This window comes from Falco cherrug, chromosome 3 (genome assembly GCF_023634085.1).
Source record: "Falco cherrug isolate bFalChe1 chromosome 3, bFalChe1.pri, whole genome shotgun sequence".
NCBI lineage: Eukaryota > Metazoa > Chordata > Aves > Falconiformes > Falconidae > Falco > Falco cherrug.
In genome coordinates this window covers 104,803,731-104,822,317 of record NC_073699.1, presented here as the reverse complement: position 1 = coordinate 104,822,317, position 18,587 = coordinate 104,803,731, and the positions used below count along the sequence as shown (strand labels likewise).

Here is an 18,587-nt window from a genome sequence, read left to right as displayed (position 1 = left end):
CCCAATTCCTGTTCTACCCGTTGCTGGTGCAGGGAGGTGAGATGGGCCCCTCCACCCCCACCACCCCCCCCCGTACACCTGGGTCCCCTGGGGGTGGCGGTGTCACCTGGGGGGGGTCCCCTGGGTGTAGGGTCCCCTGGGGGGGAGAGGGGTTCCCTGGGGGGGGGGGCGTCCCTCCTTACAAGGGCAGGACTAGGGGGGAGGGACACACCCCGGCTCCGGGACATTCGTGTCCCCTTGGGTGACCCCCCACATGTCCCCCCAGGGGACCCCCATGTCTTCTAGGGGTGACCCCGGCTCAGGGACCCCCATGTCCCCAAGGGTGACACCCCCCCATGTCCCCCAGGGTGTCCCCAGCTCTGCGACCCCCATATCCCACCAGGGGGTCCCCCATATCCCCCCCCAGGGTGACACCGTCTCTGGGACCCCCATGTGTGTGTGTGTCCCCATGTCCCCCAGGGGACCCCCATGTCCCTCCAAAGTGACCCCCATGTCCCCCCAGGGTGACCCCCCCCATGTCCCCCCAGGGGTGACCCCCATGCCCCTTAGGGTGACCCTGCTCCGGGACCCCCATGTCCCCCCAGGAGGTCCCCCCCAAGGGACCCCCACCCCTAAGGGTCCCCACCACCACCCCAAGGGAACCCCCCGAGGGCCCCCACCCCAAGACACCCCCCTAAGAGACCCTCCCCCCAAGGGACCCCCATGAGTGACACCCCCCCCGGCCAAGTGACCCCCACCCCTAGAGGGACCCCCCCCCGAGGGACCTCCCCTACTCCCCCCGAGGGACCCTGCCTCCCCCAAGGGACCCTCCCCCAGAGGGACCTCCCCCAAAGGGACACCCCCCCACAGGAAACACCCCACTTAAGGGACTTCCCCACGAAGGGAACCCCCCCAAGTGACACCCCCCCCAAGGGACCCCCCCCCGCTAAGTGACCCCCACCCCTAGAGGGACCCCCCCCCTACTCCCCCCCAAAGGGACCCCCCCCAAGTGACACCTCCCTTCAGGGACACCCCCCCCCCCGAAGGGATGCCCTCCAAGTGACACCCCCCCCAAAGGGACACCCCCCTTAAGGGACACTCCCCCCGAGGGACCCCCCCCAAGGGACCCTGCCCCCAAAAGGACCCTCCCCAAATGACACCCCCCACCTCGGGGACCCCTCCCCCCAGGGCCGCCCCCCCCAGGGTGCCCTCGCCTCCCACCAACGCCCCACTCCGGAATCCGCTGTGAGTCACCCACCCCTCCCCCACCCAGACGCTGGGCTCGTGGGGGTGGGGGGAGGGGGAGGGGAGGGGGGACCTGAATCCTCAAGGACCCCCTCCCCCCTTCCAGGGGTCAAAGGTCACAAGATGGTGTGGGGCACACTCAGGGTCCTGGTGCTGCTGGCAGGTAACTGGGAGTGACTGGGGGGGAACTGGGAATGACTGGGGGGAACTGAGAGGGAATTTGGGGGATCTGGGAGAGATCTGGGGGTAATTGTGAGGGAACTGGGAATGACTGGGGGGAACTGGGAGGCAGGACTGGGGGGAGCTGGGAGGCCGAACTGGGGGGAACTGGGGCGAACTGGGAGGCAGAACTGGGAGGAACTGGGAATGACTGGGGGGAACTGGGAGGGAATTTGGGGGATCTGGGAGAGATCTGGGGGTAATTGTGAGGGAACTGGGAATGACTGGGGGGAACTGGGAGGCAGAACTGGGGGGAATTGGAAGGGAGCTGGGAATAACTGGGAGAACTGTGAGGCAGAGCTGGGGGTAATTGGGAGGGAACTGGGAGGCCGAACCGGGGGGAACTGGGAGGGAACTGGGAAGAACTGGGGGTAATTGGCTGGGAACTGGGAGTGACTGGGGTGAACTGGGAATAACTGGGAGGGAACTGGGAGGGAACTGGGAATAATTGGGGGGAACTTGGAGGCAGAACTGGGGGTAATTGGGAGGCAACTGGGAGGCTGAACTGGGGGGAACTGGGAGGGAACTGGGAGGCAGAACTGGGAGGGAACTGGGAAGAACTGGGGGTAATTGGCCGGGAACTGGGAATGACTGGGGTGAACTCGCAATAACTGGGAGGGAATTGGGAGGCAGAATTAGGGGCAATTGGGGTGACTGGGAGGGAAGCTGGGGGAACTGGGAAGGAACTGGGGGGAACTGGGAGGGTACTGGGCCAGCTGAGCCTCTGCAACTGGTTTTTGCTCTCTCCCCAGTTCTGTCCCCAGTGAGAGGGAACATAGAGACCCCCGGTGAGTAACTGGGACAAACTGGGAGGGGGGCAGGGGCTGTACTGGGAATGGGAGGGGGATCATACTGGGGTGTGTGTGTCATACTGGGAACAAGGAGGAGCCATACTGGGGGGTATGTGATACTGGGAGGGGAGAGAAGCCATACTGGGGTGTGCGTGTCATACTGGGAGCAGGGTCGAGCCATACTGGGAATGGGAGCGAGTGATACTGGGGGGGTGTGGGTCATACTGGGAGCGGGGAGGAGCCATACTGGGGGGTGTGCGATACTGGGAGGGGAGAGAAGCCATACTGGGGTGTGTGTGTGTGTCATACTGGGAGCAGGGAGGAGCCATACTGGGAATGGGAGTGGGTGATACTGGGAGGGGGTTGTCATACTGGGAGCGGGGAGGAGCCATACTGGGATTGGGAACGAGTGATACTGGGGGGGGGCGGGGGGAGGTGTCATACTGGGAGCAGGGAGGAGCCATACTTGGAATGGGAGCGGGTGATACTGGGAGGGGGGTGGGTGATACTGGGAGCGGGGAGGAGCCATACTGAGAATGGGAGCGAGTGGTACTGGGAGGGGGGTAGTCCATACTGGTGTCCCACCAGGGGACTGACCCCTCCCCCTCCCCACCAGATGCCGCCAGTCCCTTCCAGTATGGTGAGTGGGACGGGGGTGACAGGGGTGTCCCCAAGGGAGGGGTGACAGGGGGGGCCCCAAGGGGGGGGATGACAGTGGGGGTCCCTGGGGGGGGTGACAGGGGTGTTCCCAAGGGAGGGGTGACAGGGGGGGCCCTGGGGGGGTGACAGGGGGGCCCCAAGGGGGGGGTGGTGATGGGGGGGGTCCCTGAGGGGGGGTAACAGGGGTGTCCCCAAGGGGGGGTGACAGGGGGGTCCCCACCGTGTCCACACCCCCCCAGACTGGCACCGCCTGCGGGTGACAGGGCTGGCGCTGGCCGCTGTCCTCTGTGTCATCGGCATCATCGTCCTCCTCAGTGAGTGTCACCTGGGGAGTGTCCCCGTGTCACCTGGGGGGGGCCCCGTGTCGCCGGGGGGGGTCCTCATGTCACTGGGGGGGGGTCCCCATGTCACCAGTGGTGTCCCCGTGTCACCATGTGGGTCTCTGTGCCACCTGGAGTGTCCCTGTGTCACCAGGGGGGTCCCTGTGTCACCAGGAGGGTCCCTGTGCCACTAGGGGGTCCCTGTGTCACTTAGGGTGTCACGGTGTCACCTGGGGGGGGGGGGTGTATGTCACGTGGGAGTCCCTATGTGTCACTAAGGGGAGTCCCCATGTTACCAGGGGTGTCCCCGTGTCACCAGGGGGGTCTCTGTGCCACCTGGAAGGTCCCATTGTCAATGGGGAAGGTCACTTGGGGGGTCCCTCTGTCACCCGGGGGGTGGGGGTGGGGGATGTTACCTGGGAGTCCCCATGTGTCACTGGGGGGGTCCCCATGTCACTGGAGGGGGGTGTCCCCTTGTCACCAGGGGTGTCCCATGTCACCAGGGGGGGCCCTGTGTCACTGGGGGTGTCCCCCATGTCACTAAGGGGTCCCTGTATCATTTGGGGGGGGTCCCCCTGTCACCTGGGGGGGGAGTATGTCACCTGAGAGTCCCCATGTGTCACTGGGGGGGGGGGTCCCTGTGTCACGTGGGGGGGTCCCCCTGTCACCTGGAAGGTCCCCATGTCACTGGGGGGGGTGTCCCTGTGTCACTAGGGGGTCCCTGTGTCCCTTGGGGGGGAGTTCCATGTCACTGGGGGGGTCTCTGAGGAATCCCCTGGGTTCGATGTCCCCTGGAGGGGTGGCATGTCACCCCTCCCCCCCAGCTGTCCCCTCTGACGTCCCCTGCAGGTGGGAAGTGCAAGTGCCGGAGCAAAGCCAGGTGGGACAGGAGGGGACATGGGGGGGACATGGCGGGGGGGGGGGGGGGGGCGGGGGGCACAAGGGTGTCACCAGGGGAGGCTGCAGGGATGTCCCCAAGGGGGTGGCAAGGAGGTCCCCAAGGGGGAGGGCAGCGGTGTCCCTAAGGGGGTAACAGGGGTGTCCCCAAGGTGGGGGGGGAACATGGCAGGGTCACAGCCCCCCTGCCTCCCTCCCCCACAGCCGCCGCCGTCCCCCCCCAGAGGCATCACACCTGGTTGGCCCTGTAAGCCCCCTCCACCCCGGGGGGGTGCAGGTGACGGGGGGGGGTGGGGGGGGGGGGGGGGGAGGGATCCCAGACACCCGGGGGGAGGATCCCAAGTGACCAGGTGGGGGGTCCCGGGTGCCCTGTCTGGGAGGGGGGGGGGGGGCGGGTCCCGCGTGTCCGGCGGGGGGGGGTCCCGGTGTCCGGGGGGGTCTCAGGCACCCGGGAGGGGGTCCCAGGTGACCAGGTGGGGGGTCCCAGGTGGCCAGGGGGGTTCCTGGGTGACCTGTTAGGGGGGGGTCCCAGGTGTCCTGGGGGGGGTGGTGTCCCAGGCATGTGGGTGGGGGGGTCCCAGGTGTCCAGGGGAGTCCCAGGTGGCTGGGGGGGGGGGTCCTGAATACTGAGTGTCTGGGTGCCCCCTGACCCCTCACCTCTCCGCAGGAGCTGCCACCACGTGCTGAGGTGTCCCCCACGTGTCCCCAAGCCTGGGGGGGGGGGGGGGGGGGGAGGGGCGACCCCAGTGTCTGGGTGGCCCCAGTGACACCAGCAGGCAGGGTGGGGGAGGGAGAGGAGCGGGTTTATTTGGGGGTGAACCCCCTCCCCCCAAAAAAAACAAACAAAAAAAAAAACACGGAAAAGGGGAAATTGATTAATAAAAAAATGTTAAAAAATGTAAATTGGGTTAATTGTGGGGGAGGGGGTGTCCTTGGTGGTGGTGGTGGCATCACGGGGGACAAGAAGGGGACAGAGGGACAAGGAGCCACCAGTGGTGGCTGGGGACAAGGCGGGGTGGAAGGTGGCACCTGGAGGTGACAGGGTGTGATGAGGTTGATGGTGGCCTTGGAGACATCGGGGAGGTTGTGGCACCAGGAGGTGACAGGGCATCATGAAGTTGATGGTGGCCTTGGGGACATCAGGGTGATGGTGGCACCAAGAGGTGACAGGATGTCCCCAGTGACATGATGGCCCATGTCCCCCATGTCCCTTTGCCACCCAGGTGGACAATGACCTGGAAACTGATGTCCCTACGTCCTTCAGACACCCAGGCCCATGGCAAGGTGACACAATGGTTGGTGTCCCCATGTCCTCATGTCCCTCAGGTGAGATGGAGATGGGATGGCTGAAGGCCACGTCTCTCAGATGGCCAGGTCCACGATGGTTGATGTCCCCATGTCCATGATGAGGTGACAGCTGATGTCCCCATGTCCTTCAGGTCCCCCAGGCCCACAATGCCACCATGTCCCACAGGTGGCAGGTCCACCACGACATCCCAGTGAACATCCCCAGATCCCCAGCTCCACACTGATGTCACACTTGATGTCCCCCGTGTCCCTCAGCCACCACCCTGCGCCACCTGCCATCCCCTCAAGACCCCAAGTCAACGGTGACATGGCGGTAGATCTGGGTGGCCCCTTTGAAGCTGGAGGCCACCAGGAAATGGCGGTGGCCCCAAGGAGAAGGGGGCAAAGGCGCGGGGCGTGGGGGCCAGTAGCTCCTGGGTGGCCTCCAGGTGGCCACCAGGACCAAGGCGGTAGACGCGGCTGGGGGCGTAGTCGTTGCCCAAGATGACGTAGCGGTGGCCGGCCAAGGCCAAGGGTTGGAAGACCATGGAGCCGCGCGCCGGAACCTGCTGAACTTCCCGGAACATGGAGCCTTCCCAGCGCATCACCTGGGTGCGGAGAAACATGGGAAGGGGGGGAGGGGTGGGAAGCATGGGGAGGGTTCCCTCGATGGTGTTGGCCGCCCATGAACACGTGATGGTGATAGACCCCAATGGACGTGTGATGGACCCCATGGACCCACAGTGCTGGTGGCCCCCCATGAACATGTGATGGTGATAGATTCCCATGAACACATGATGACCCCCATGGACTCATGATGCTGGTGGCCCCCCATGAGCACGTGATGCTGGTAGACCCCCATGGGCATGTGATGACCCCCATGGACACGTGATGCTGAGAGACCCCCATGGGCATGTGATGGTGATAAGACTCCCATGGACGTGTGATGACCCCCATGGACTCATGACCCTGGTGGCCCCCCCATGAGCACAGCATGCTGATGGACCCCCATGAACACGTGATGACCCCCATGGACTCATGACCCTGGTGGGCCCCCATGAGCCCATGCCCCCCCCTCACCTTGGCATCCCCCAGGAAGCGGGTCAGGCAGAGGAAGACGTGGCCCCGCAGGCGGAAGTGCTTCGCAGCATAGACGTCGGGCACGTGGGGGATGTCGGTGTGGGGGGCGAAGGACCCTCCACTCCACCGGTAGACCAGCGGCCTCCGCGTCCCGCTGCAGACCACCAAGGCCGGCCGGCCCCCCAGCTCCAGGAACTCCAGGTGGGTGTCGCGGTGCCACGGCCGGAGGGCCTGGTGGGGGTAGAAGCCCCTCCCCCCCCAGCGGAATAGGGTGCTGGTCCCTCCCTTGGAGCTGTCGGCCACCCCAAGGTACCAGTGACCCCCAAGGCGGGCGCTGGCCACCGCGTGGGGACGTCGCAAACCGACCACTGCCCAGCGCCTGCAGCCGGACGAAGGGGGCGCCGGGGGCCACCAGCGCGGCGCCAGACGGCCGAGCCCCCCCCAAGTTGGGCCACCACCACCACCAGCGCCCCCCCCAGCTGCAGGGGGTGGCAGGCCACCGGTGAGGAACCTGCAGGGACAAGGACATGGGGGGACGTGAGGATGGGGGAGGGGGGAGAGGAGCAGGGGGTGGGGGGTTGGGGGCAGGGGGATGTATGGTGGGGATGGGGATGGTGGTGACCCCACAGGGATGTTGGGGTTGGAGTGATGGTGGTGATGGTGATGGTGGTGACCCCATGGGGACGTTGGGTCAGGTGATGGTGGTGACCCCATGGAGACGCTGGGGTTGGGGTGATGGTGATGGTGGTGACCACATGGGGACATTGGGGTTGAGGTGGTGGTGATGGTGGTGACCCTACAAGGACAGTGGGGCGACCTCAGAGGTGACCTTGTTGTCCACAAGGGCATTTTGAGGTCCCTCAGACCATTTTTGAGGTCCCTCAGACCATTTTTGAGGTTCCTCAGACCCTTCTTGGCCCCTTCCTTGAACTTTTTTGGGGTTGCCCTGGATCTTTTGGGGATTCCTCCTAATCCAGGTGGGTTTTGGGACGTCAGGACTCACCGTTGATGATGGTGGGAGCTCGGAAGCGCCCGGCCAACTGGTCCCACTCCAGGAGGGCACAGGCGCCGGCAAAGGGCTGAGCCAAGACCACCCCTGGGTGCCCCCCCAGGGCGAAGGCCTCCACCGCCAGCGAGGAGAACGGCAGCGACTGGAAGGGGCGCAACTCTAGGAGAGCCCCCCCCCAAAAATAATCCCATCAGTTCCTTCATGGGGGGGGGGTCCCCCCTCACCATCACCCCCCTCCCCCACCCAGGGGGGAGGACATGGGGACGTACCGGAGACATGGCAGTGGAAGTCGCGGGGTTGGAGCTGGGCCAGGGGGGTCCCCTGGCGGGGCTGTGGTCCCCGGCAGCGCCCCGTTTCGGTGGGGGGGGCGACGCTGCTCAGCCAGGTGACCAGCCACCGCAGGTGACAGTCACACTGGAAGGGGTTGCCCCGCAGGTCCCTGCCCCCCACCTGTCAGACACATGCCTGGGGGGGGACACACCCCCACCCCCACCCCACCCCCAGATCCCCCGTGTCCCCTCCCAGTGCCTCCCAGTAACAGCCGGTGCACACCCCAGTGTCACCCACAGGACACGTCGCCCCCTGTCCCTCCATGTCCCCCCTGTTCCCTTGTGTGTCCCCATGTCCCACATCCCCCATGTCCCCACACCCCTCACGTCCCCCCATGTCCCCCTGTTCCCAAATGTCACCTTGTGTGTCCCTTCATGTCCTCCTGTCCCCTTGTGCGTCCCCATGTCCCTCCATGTCCCCTGCATTGTCCCCTTGTGTGTCCCCATGTCCCCCCTGTTCCTATATGTCACCTTGTGTGTCCCTCCATGTCCCCATATGTCCCCTTGCATCTCCCCATGTCCCCCCTGTTCCCTTGTGTGTCCCCATGTTCCATGTCCCCATGCCCCTCATGTCCCTCTGTGTCCCTTTGCATGTCCCCATGTCCCCCAAGGCCCCTTGTGTCCCCATGTCCCCCCCATCCCTCCATGTCCCCATATGTCCCCTTGCATGTCCCCATGTCCCCCGTGTCCCCTTGTGTGTCCCCATGTCCCATATCCCATCTCCTCCATGTCCCCCCCGTGTGTCCCCATATCCCATGTCCCCCAGCCCATGTCCCAACGCCCCACATGTCCCACCATGTCCCCCCACCATGTCCCCTTGTGTGTCCCCATGTCCCCCATGTCCCCTTGTGTGTTCCCATGTCCCACCATGTCCCCCCCACCATGTCCCCTTGTGTGTCCCCCCTGTCCTTCCATGTCCCCGTGTGTCCTCATGCCCCCATGCCCCTCATGTCCCCCCAAGCCCCCCCCCCCCCATGTCCCCATGTCACCCACAGCTGGGTCAGTGTCTCCAGCCCCTGGAAGAGCCCCCGGGGCAGCGTCTCCAGGCGATTGTTGGCCAGGCTCCTGCAGGGACACGGGGACAGGGGACATAGGGACAGGAGACATGGGGACACCCCGACACAGGGCGAGGGCAAGCCTTGGGGGGGGGCAGGCTGTCCCCAGTGTCCCCAGGCTGTCCCCAGGGGTGCTCCAGGGTCTCCTCAGTGTCCCCCAGCCCTCCCCAGTGTCCCATAGTATCCCCATAGTATCCCCAATGTCCCCAATGTCCCCCCCACCATGGGATATCCCTGGGGTGTCCCCAGGGTGTCCCTAAGTGTGTCCCCAGGGCGTCCCCAAGGGCATCCCCACTGTTCCCAGTGTGTCCCAGTGTCCCCAGAGGGACAAGGTGTCCCTAGGGTTGTCCCCACGCTACCCCTGGAGTGTCTCCAGTGTCCCTGGGGTGTCCCCAGGGTGTCCCTAAGTGTGTCCCCAAGGGCATCCCCAGTGTCCCTAGGGTGTCCCCAGTGTCTCTGGGCTGTTCCCAGTGTCTCTGGGCTGTTCCCAGTGTTTTCCTCAGAGTGTCCCCACTGTCCCTAGGGGTGTCCCCAGTGTCCCCAGGATGTCCCTAGTGTGTCCCCATGCTGCCCCTGGAGTGTCCCTAGGGTGTCCCTAAGGGCATCCCCAGTGTCTCTGGGGTGTCCCCAGTGTCACCAGGGTGTCTCCAATGTCCCCAGGGTGTCCCCAAGGGCATCCCCAGTGTCCCCAGTGTCCATGGGATGTCCTCAGGGTGTCCCCAATGTTCCTAGGATGTCCGCAAGGGCATCTCCAGTGTCCCTGGGTGTCTCTAAGTGTGTCCCCAAGGGCATCCCCGGTGTTCCCAGTGTGTCCCTGTGTTGTTCCCCGGTGTCCCCAGTGGGACAAGGTGTCCCTAAGGTTGTCCCCATGCTGTCCCTGGAGTGTTCCCGGTGTCACTAGGGTATTTCCAGTGTCCCCAGGGTGTCTCTAAGTGTGTCCCCAACGTGTCCCCAATGTCCCTAGGATGTCCCCAGGGGCATCCCCAGTGTCCTTATGGTGTCCCCAGTGTCCTCAGGCTGTCCCCAATGTCCACAGGGTGTCCCAAGGATGTCCCCAGTGTCCCTAGGGTGTTCCCAGTGTCCCCGGAGTGTCCCCAGGGTGTCCCCAAGGGCATCCCTAGTGTCCCTATGGTGTCCCCAGGATGTCCCCAGTGTCCCCAGGGTTTCCCCAAGGGCATCCTCACTGTTCCCAGTGTGTCCCTGTGTCATTCCCAGTGTCCCCAGTGGATCAAGGTGTCCCTAGGGTTGTCCCCATGCCACCCCTGGAGTGTCCCCAGTGTCCCCAAGGGCAGTATCCCTAGGGTGTCCCCAGGGTGTCCCTAATGTCCCCAGGATGTCCGCAAGGGCATCCCCACTGTTCCCAGTGTGTCCCTGCGTTGTTTCCAGTGTCTTCAGGGTGTCCCCAGAGTGTCCCTAAATGTGTCCCTAGGGTGTCCCCAAGGGCATCTCCAGTGTCCCTGGGTTGTCCCCAGGGTGTCCCCAAGGGTATCCCCAGTGTCCCCAGGGTGTTCCTAAGTGTGTCCCCAGGGTGTCCCCAAGGGCATCCCCAGTGTCCCTGGGTTGTCCCCAGGGTGTCTCTAAGTGTGTCCCCAGGGTGTCCCCAAGGGCATCCCCAGTGTCCCCAGGGTGTCCCTAAATGTGTCCCCAGGGTGCCCCCAAGGGCATCCCCAGTGTCCTTGGGGTGTCCCTAAGTGTGTCCCCAGGGTGTCCCCACGGGTACCCCCCATGTCCCCACTGTGTCCCCAGGGTGTCCCAAAATGTCACTCACAGGTAAAGCAGCCCCCGGAGACCCCGCAGCGCCGTGGGGGCGATTGTCCCCACGTCATTGTCCTCGATGAACCTGGGGACACCAGCGCCGCTGGCACCCCCAGTGCTCCCCAGTACATCCCATGCCCTCCCCAGTTCCCCCCAATACCTCCATTGCCTCCCAGTCCCCTCCCAGTGCCTCCCAGTAAATCCTAGTGTCCTCTCCAATTGCCCCCTAGTGCCTCCCAGCCCACCAGTGCCTCCCAGTGCCACCCAGTGCCTCTCAGTGTCCTTCCCAGTGCCTCCCAGTCCCCTCCCAGTGCAACCCAGTGCCTCCCAGTAAATCCTAGTGTCCTAAATTGCTCCACACTGCCTCCCAGCCCACTTGTGCCTACCAGTGCCCCCCAGTGCCTTCCAGTGTCCACCACAGTGCCTCCCAGTCCCCTCCCAGTGCAACCCAGTGCCTCCCAGTAAATCCTAGTGTCCCCTCCAATTGCTCCCCACTGCCTCCCAGCCCACCAGTGCCTCCCAGTGACCCACAGTGCCTCCCAGTGTCCCCCACAGTGTCTCCCAGTCCCCTCCCAGTGCAACCCAGTGCCTCCCAATGTCCTCCAGTGCCTCCTAGTCCCTTTCCAGTGCAACCTAGTGCCTCCCAGTAAATCCTCTTGTCCTCTCCAATTGCTCCCCACTTCCTCCCAGTCCACCAGTGCCTCCCAGTGCCCCCCACAGTCCCCCCATAGTGCCTCCCAGTGCAACCCAGTGCCTCCCAGTAAATCCTAGTGTCCCCTCCAATTGCTTCCCACTGCCTCCCAGCCCACCAGTGCCTCCCAGTGCCCCACAGTGCCTCCCAGTCCCCTCCCAGGCAACCCAGTGCCTCCCAGCCCTTCCCAGTACCACTCACAAGTACTCCAGCAGCACCAGCCCTGCGAAGGCCCCATCTCCGATGGTCCCCAGGCGCCCAGCAGTGACCAACCTGTGGGGACACCCCAGTGCCAGCCCCGGGGACACCCTAGGGACACCCCACTGCCACCCCCTGGGTACCTTGGAGACTGTCAGGGGGACTCTGAGGGCACCTGAGGACCTTGGGGACCGCCTGGAGACCTTGGGGACACCCTTAGAGACACTTCAGGGACCTTGGGGACACCCTGAGGAGACCACAGGGCCCTTGGGGACATTCTTGGGGCCCTTGGGGACACCCTGAGGAGACCACAGGGCCCTTGGGGACATCCTCAGGGACCCTGGGGACATGTTGGGGACACCTTAGGGATGGTGTGGGGACCCTGGGGACATGTTGGAGGTGGCCTGGAGAGGTTGGAGACACCAATGGGACACCATAGGGACACGCTGGGACACGTTAGGGATGGTGTGAGGACCTTGGGGACATGGTGGGGGTGGTCTGGAGAGCTTGGGGATACTGGTGGGACACCATGGGGATCTTGGGGACACTGTGGGGGTTGCATGGAGACCTTGGGGACACTGATGGGACACACTGGGGACAGTGTGGGGACCTTGGGTACACTGTGGGGCTGGCATGGAGACCCGGGGGACACTGGTGGGACACCATGTGCACGTTTAGGACACATTGGGGATGGCGTGGGGACCTTGGGGACACCATGGGGACCTTGGGGACACTGTGGGGGTGGCCTGGCAAGCCTGGGGACACCTTGGGGACACCATGGGGACCTTACAGCAACTGCAGGGCTGGGGTGTCACGGAAGCTGCCCTCACCCAGGACATCGATGTGCCACCGCACCAGGGACCTGCACAAACAGGGCTAAACTGGGCCAAACTGGGGGGAGGACAGGTGTCATACTGGGACAGGAGGGTCCTGAACTGGGCTAAAACTGGGAGAAAGGAGTGCCAAACTGAGCTGGACTGGGCCAGCTCAGTGCAAAACTGGGGCAAACTGCGGCAAATCAGCCCTGAACTGGGCTAAACTGGGAGAAAACCAGGTTTGAATTGGGCCAGGCCAGTCCTGCACTGGGCTAAACTGGGAGACAAGGGCTGAACTGGGCCAAACTGGGCTAATCCAGTCTCAAACTAGGCTAAACCAGCCTCAAACTGGGCTAAACTGGGGGAAAACCAGGTTTGAACTGGGCCAGGCCAGTCCTGTACTGGGCTAAACTGGGAGACAAGGGCTGAACTGGGGCAAACTGGGAGAAACCAGGCTCAAACTGGGTTAAACAAGCCTCAAACTGGGCTGAACCAATCCTGAACTGACCTAAACTGGGAAAATCCAGCCCCATCCCCCTCCTCTCAGCCCCTCCCCCGCTCCCAGTCTGGACCCCACACTGGTCCCAGTTCCCTCCCAAGTAGGGGGTGGAGCTTCCTGGCATAACGTCAGGGGTGCCCGGGGGGGGGGAGGGGAGGGGTTCTCGGGGGTTGGGGTTCCCATGGGGGGGGGGGTAAGAAAGGGTCACGAAGGGGGGGGGGGCATGGGGGGGTCCCATGAGGGAGGGGGGTCCCATGGGGGAGGGGGTCCCATGGCAGTATCAAGGGGGGGGTGGGTCGCATGGAGGGGGGAGGGGCCATGGAGGTCCCAAAAAGGGGGGGGGGTCCCATGGGATGGTCCCATGGGGGTATCAAGGGGGGGGTCCAAGGGGGGGGGTCCCATGGGGATATCAAGGAGGGGGGGGTGCATGGAGGGGGGGGTCCCATAGAGGTTCCAAAAGGGGGGGGGGGGGTCCCATGGGGGTATCAAGGGGGTGGGTCCCAGTTGGGGGGGGGTCCTATGGAGGTCCCAAATCGGAGGGGGGGTGGGGGCTGCGGGTGGGTCCCAGGAGCAGACAGCAGGGAGGGGAAGGGGGGGGGTCCCAAGGGGGGAGTCCCCCAGGGAGGGGGGGGTCCCGAGGGAGGGGGGGGTCCCTAGAGAGGGTAGGGTCCCCAAGGGGGGGGCGGGGGGGGGGGGGGATCCCAAGGGGGGGAGAGTCCCCAAAGGGGGGGGGGTCACTCACAGCGTGGCCAGGCGGGGGGGCAGCCCCCGGGGCAACCCCGCCCCCCCCCCGGCAGAGGGCGCTCTCCCCGGTCGCACTCGCACCCCCCGGGGCAGCCCCCGCCCCCCCCCCCGGAGGGACCCCCCCTCCCCCCGGGACCCCGCCCCCAAAAGGAATGACCCCCCCCGCCCCCCCCTGCCCCACCACCACCAGCAGCACCAGCAGCAGGAGGGGGGGCCTCCCCCAGCCCCCCGCCCCCATGGACTCCCCCGCGATTTCGACCCCCCTCCCCCCAAAAAAAAGACCCCCCTGAACTTCCCCCCAGAGTTTACCCCCCCAAATTACCCCCTAAAACTGCCCCCCTAAAATGCCCCCCCAAAATAGACCCCCCTAAACCTGCCCCCCGAATCCCCCCAAAAAGCCCCCCCAATCCCCCCTAAAAATGCCCCCCCAAAAATTCCCCCCAAAACAGACCCCCTAAACCTGCCCCCCCCAATCCCCCCCAAAAGCCCCCCCAAATCCCCCTAAAACTGCCACCCAAAATCTTCCCCTCTCAAAATGCCCCCCAAAACTGCCCCCAAGCAGCCCCCCCCCACGTACCCCCCCGATCTGCCCCCCCAATAACCCCCCCCCCCCAAAATCCCAGTTTTTCCCCCCCCCGCCCAAAAAAAAAAAAAAACAAGAGCCCCGGCTCTGGGCTGCGGCGCTCCCGATCGCGGCGTGGGGTGGGCGGGGCCGGTGGGCGGGGCCTGGGGTCTGGGTGTGGCCGCCCCTCCCCCACCCCTCGGCCCCACCCCCCACCCACCCCCCCCGGACAATGGAGCCGCTGTTGGCCCCTGGCGCGAGGCCGAGGGAGGGACAAGGGGGACCTTGTCCGGGGGGTGGGGGTTACTGGGGGCACTGGGGAGTTACTGGGAGGTGATGGGGGGGCACTGGGGAGACACTGGGACTGGTACTGGGGAGTTACTGGGAGGGACTGGGGGGGGGGCAGGACCTAGGGGGTGCTGGGGGGGGTACTGGGAGGGGACTGGGAGGCAATGGGTGGCACTGGGAGTTACTGGGAGGCACTGGGGGGGTGTAGGACTGAGGGGTTACTGGGGGGACTGGGAGGTAGCAGGGAGTTACTGGGAGGCAATGGGGGGCTACTGGGGGGTACTGGGAGGCAACTGGGGGCACTGGAAGTTACTGGGAGTGGTACTGGGAGGCACTGGGGGAGGGCAGGACTGAGGGGGTGTTGGGGGGGCACTGGGAGGTGACTGGGGGCACTGGGAGTTACTGGGAGTGGTACTGGCTAGGTTACTGGGGGTTCACTGGGAGCTACTGGGAGTTACTGGTGAGCACTGGGAATTACTGGTGCAGGGCAGGGAGGGACTGGGAGGTCCTGGTGCCTTACTGGTGGAGTGGCTGGGGGTCACGTGGAGGCACTGGGGTTACTGGCAGGACACTGGTGTTACTGGGGGGGGGGGGGGGTAGGGGACTCAGGCGCAGCCGCGTGCCACCCCGCTGACGCCACCGGGTATTTCGGCTGCCGGGACTGAGGGTAAAAATAACATGCGGGGGCGGGGGGGGGTACACCCAAGCGAGGGGAGGGAGGGGGGCACACAGGCGTCCGAGGGACCCAGGCATCCGGGCAGCCAGGTATTGGGGGGAGGGGGGGTTGGGGGGTGGGGTTGGGGGGCTGCTTCCCCCACCCCTGACATTGCCCTTGGGGGGACCCAGGTGGGGGGTGGGGACACACCGCGCCTTGGGCCCCAGTTCCTCCCTGCAGGTCTCCCAGTAGCTGCAAGTGATGCCCACCCCACCCCCCAGTAACCTCCCAGTAACCCCAGTAACCTCCCAGTAACCTCCCCGCGACACCCAGGGACTCCACCAGTAAGCCACTAGTACCCCCCAGTTCCTCCCTGCCCTGCCCCAGTAAGCCCCAGTGCTCACCAGTAACTCCCAGTAACTCCTAGTGTGCCAACAAGTAACCCCAGTAAGCCACCAGTAACCCCAATGCCTCCCTGTGACCCCCAGCCACTCCACCAGTAAGCCGCCAGTAGCTCCCAGCTCCTCCCTGCCCTGTACCAGTAGTTTTCAGTGCTCACCAGTAACTCCCAGTAGCTCCAAGTGCACTAACAAGTAACCCCAGTGCCTCCCTGTGACCCCCAGTGACTCCACCAGTAAGTCCCCAGTAGCTCCTAGTTCCTACCTGCACTGCACCTCCCCAGTAACCCCCAATGCTCACCAGTATCTCCCAGTGACCAGTACCCCCACCAGTAACACCACTTTTCCCCAGTAATTCCACTGACCCCCTGTGACTCCACCAGTAAGCCCCGAGTAGTTCCCAGTGACCCCCCCCGCTTACCCCAGTGTCCCCCCACTAACCCCAGTGCCTCCCCATGATGCCAGTGACTCCACCAGTAAGCAACCAGTAGCTCCCAGTTCCTGCCTGCATTGCCCCAGTAAGCCCCAGTGCTCACCAGTTGTTCCCAGTGACACCCCCAGTGACACCAGTATCCCCCCAGTGCCCTCCCCACACACACACCTGTGTCCCTTGGCAAGGGGGGGGAGGGGCACCCCGTGGGCAAACAGTAGGGGAGGGGCCAAGGTCACGTCACCCAGGCAACGGCCGTTGCTCCCAGTTTGCCCAACCCACCCCCCAGTTTGCCCAGTTCCGCAGGATTTCCCCCGGTTTTCACGGGTTTGGCCCATTTTGGCCAAATTTTTGTTATTTTTGCCCATTTTTGCCCATTTTCTCCTACTTTTGGCCCCATTTTCTCCAGTTTGCCCCAGTTTGGCCCAGATTCTCCTGGTTTTCCCAACTTCTGCTCGTTTTCACCCAATTTTGCCTGGTTTTACCCAGTTTGGCCCAGTATCGCCCAGTTCAGCCCATTTTGTCCCAGTATCACCCAGTTCAGCCCATTTTGTCCCAGTATCACCAAGTTCAGCCCATTTTGGCCCTGTATCACCCAGTTCAGCCCATTTTGGCCTAGTATCAACCATTTTACTCCATTTTGACACAGTATCGCCCAGTTTTGCCCCGGTTTTCCTCCGCTTTTGCCCAGTATTGCTCAGTGTAGCACATTTTGGCCCAGTATCAGCCAGTTTACCCCATTTCGGCCCAGTATCACCCAGCTTAGACAAATTTAGCCCAGTATCAGCCAGTTTAGCCCAGTTTGGCCCAGTATTGCCCAGTTCAGCCTATTTTGGCCAAGCATTGCCCAGTTTGCCTTAGTTTTCCTCCAGTTTAGCCCAGTATAACCCACTTTAGACCATTTTGGCCTAGTTTAGCCCAGTATTGCCCATTTTGGCCCAGTATGACCCAGTTTTAGCCCATTTTGGCCCAGCTTTTCATGGTTTCCCCCCAGTTTCCCCCCAGTTCGGCCCAGTATCGCCCAGTTTTGCCCATTTTGGCCCAGCTTTTCATGGTTTCCCCCCAGTTTCCCCCCAGTTTGGCGCAGTATTGCTTAGTTTAGCTCATTTTGGCCCAGCTTTTCATGGTTTCCCCCCAGTTTGGCCCAGTATCACCCAGTTTAGCCCATTTTGGCCCAGCTTTTCATGGTTTCCCCCCCAGTTTCCCCCCAGTTTGGCCCAGTATCGCCCAGTTTAGCCCATTTTGGCCCAGCTTTTCATGGTTTCCCCCCAGTTTTGCCCAGTTTGGCCCAGTTCTGCTACACTCTACCCACACGGGACCCATTTGGGGGCTGAGGCGTGACAGAGGGGACACACGTGTGCGAGGTCACCTGGGGGGGGATGGGGGGTGACACGCACCCCGGGATGTCACACGTGTGCTCTCCCCGCAGGGCCAGCACACGTGTGTGTGTGGGGAGGGGCAGGACATGGCCCCTGGCGCAGGTGAGTGGGGAAGGGGCACGCGTGCCCGGCTGTCACCCCCAGATGCCCAGGTCCCCTGGGGGGGGGGGAGGCAGGGGGAGGGGGCAACACCTGGACTTGGGGTCCTCACTCGCCCCTCCCCCACAGAGCCCCCGCAGGAGCGCGACCGCTTCTACTACGGTGAGTGAGGGCAGGGCACAGGGGGGAGGGGGGCACATGTGTGTGGGGGGGTGTACATGTGTATGGGGGTTCACATGTGTGTGGGGGTGTACAAGTGTGGGGGGGTACACGTGTGTGGGGGTGTACATGTGGGGGGTTGTACACATGTGGTGTGTGTACATGTGTGTGGGTGGACATGTGTGGGGGTGTACATGTGTGTGGGGGTGCACACATGTGTGTGGGGTGTATGTGTGTGTGGAGGTGTACATGTGGGTGTCCACGTGTGGGTTGTACATGTGTGACGGTGTACACATATGGAGGGTTTACATGTGGGGGTGTACATGTGTGTGGGGAGGTGTGTACATGTGTGTGCGGGTGGACACATGTGGGGGTGTACACGTGTGTGCAGGTGTATGTGGGGGGGTGTACATGTGGGGGTGCACATATGTGTGTGGGTATACACTGTGTGGGTGTACATGTGTGTGGATGTACACGTATGGGGGTGTGTACGTGTGTGGGGGTGTACATGCGTGTGTGGGTGTACACGTGTCGAGGGTTTACATGTGGGGGGCTGTACATGTGTGTGGAGGTGTACATGTGTGGGGGGGTGTACATGCGTGTGTGGGTGTACATGTGGGTGTACATGTGGGAGGGTGCACACGTATGGGGTGTGGATGTACATGTGTAGGTACATGTGTGTGGGTGCACACATGTGTGTGTACATGTGTGTGGGGAGGTGTGTACGTGTGTGGGTGCACATGTGTGGGGCTGTACATGTGGGGGGGTGTACACGTGTGGGGGTGCACATGTGTGTAGGGGTGTACATGTGTGGGGTGTACACATGTGTTGTGGGTTTACATGTGGGGGGTTGTACATGTGTGTGGAGGTGTACACGTGTGTGGGCAGGTGTGTACATGTGTGTGCGGGTCGACACGTGTGGGGGCGTACACGTGTGTGCAGGTGTATGTGGGGGGGTGTACATGTGGGGGTGCACACGTGGGTGCAGGTGTACATGTGTGGGGGTGCAGACGTCTGTGCGGCTAATACACGTGTGTGCGGCTG

At 63.7% G+C, this 18,587-nt stretch overlaps 2 protein-coding genes and 1 long non-coding RNA gene across 3 annotated transcripts; 2 read left to right on the top strand and 1 right to left on the bottom strand.

Moving 5' to 3' along the window:
* The first annotated feature begins 11 nt into the window (after positions 1–11).
* On the top strand, positions 12–4,842 carry LOC129735581 (FXYD domain-containing ion transport regulator 3-like). Its single transcript, XM_055704749.1, has 8 exons — positions 12–36; positions 1,331–1,387; positions 2,196–2,231; positions 2,851–2,874; positions 3,134–3,208; positions 4,064–4,094; positions 4,316–4,359; positions 4,779–4,842. Exons 2-8 carry the CDS (start codon positions 1,348–1,350, stop codon positions 4,796–4,798), a joined length of 270 nt encoding a protein of 89 aa, XP_055560724.1. The 5' UTR covers positions 12–36; positions 1,331–1,347; the 3' UTR covers positions 4,799–4,842.
* Positions 4,843–4,966: 124 nt separating this feature from the next.
* Positions 4,967–15,095, bottom strand: LOC106631170 (leucine-rich repeat LGI family member 4-like; the record flags this gene model as incomplete). The annotated part of the gene is given in 11 exon segments (XM_055704863.1): positions 4,967–5,786; positions 5,788–6,006; positions 6,479–6,844; positions 6,847–6,989; positions 7,482–7,646; positions 7,757–7,926; positions 8,810–8,881; positions 10,640–10,711; positions 11,519–11,590; positions 12,306–12,377; positions 14,944–15,095. Coding segments are annotated over 11 exon segments (1,587 nt in total), but the record flags the coding sequence as incomplete, so codon positions are not given.
* A 21-nt stretch (positions 15,096–15,116) lies between these two features.
* Positions 15,117–17,635, top strand: LOC129735583 (uncharacterized). The gene is made up of 3 exons (XR_008731344.1): positions 15,117–15,188; positions 17,336–17,387; positions 17,514–17,635. It is a non-coding gene; the product is annotated as an uncharacterized LOC129735583 (long non-coding RNA).
* Positions 17,636–18,587: the final 952 nt, after the last annotated feature.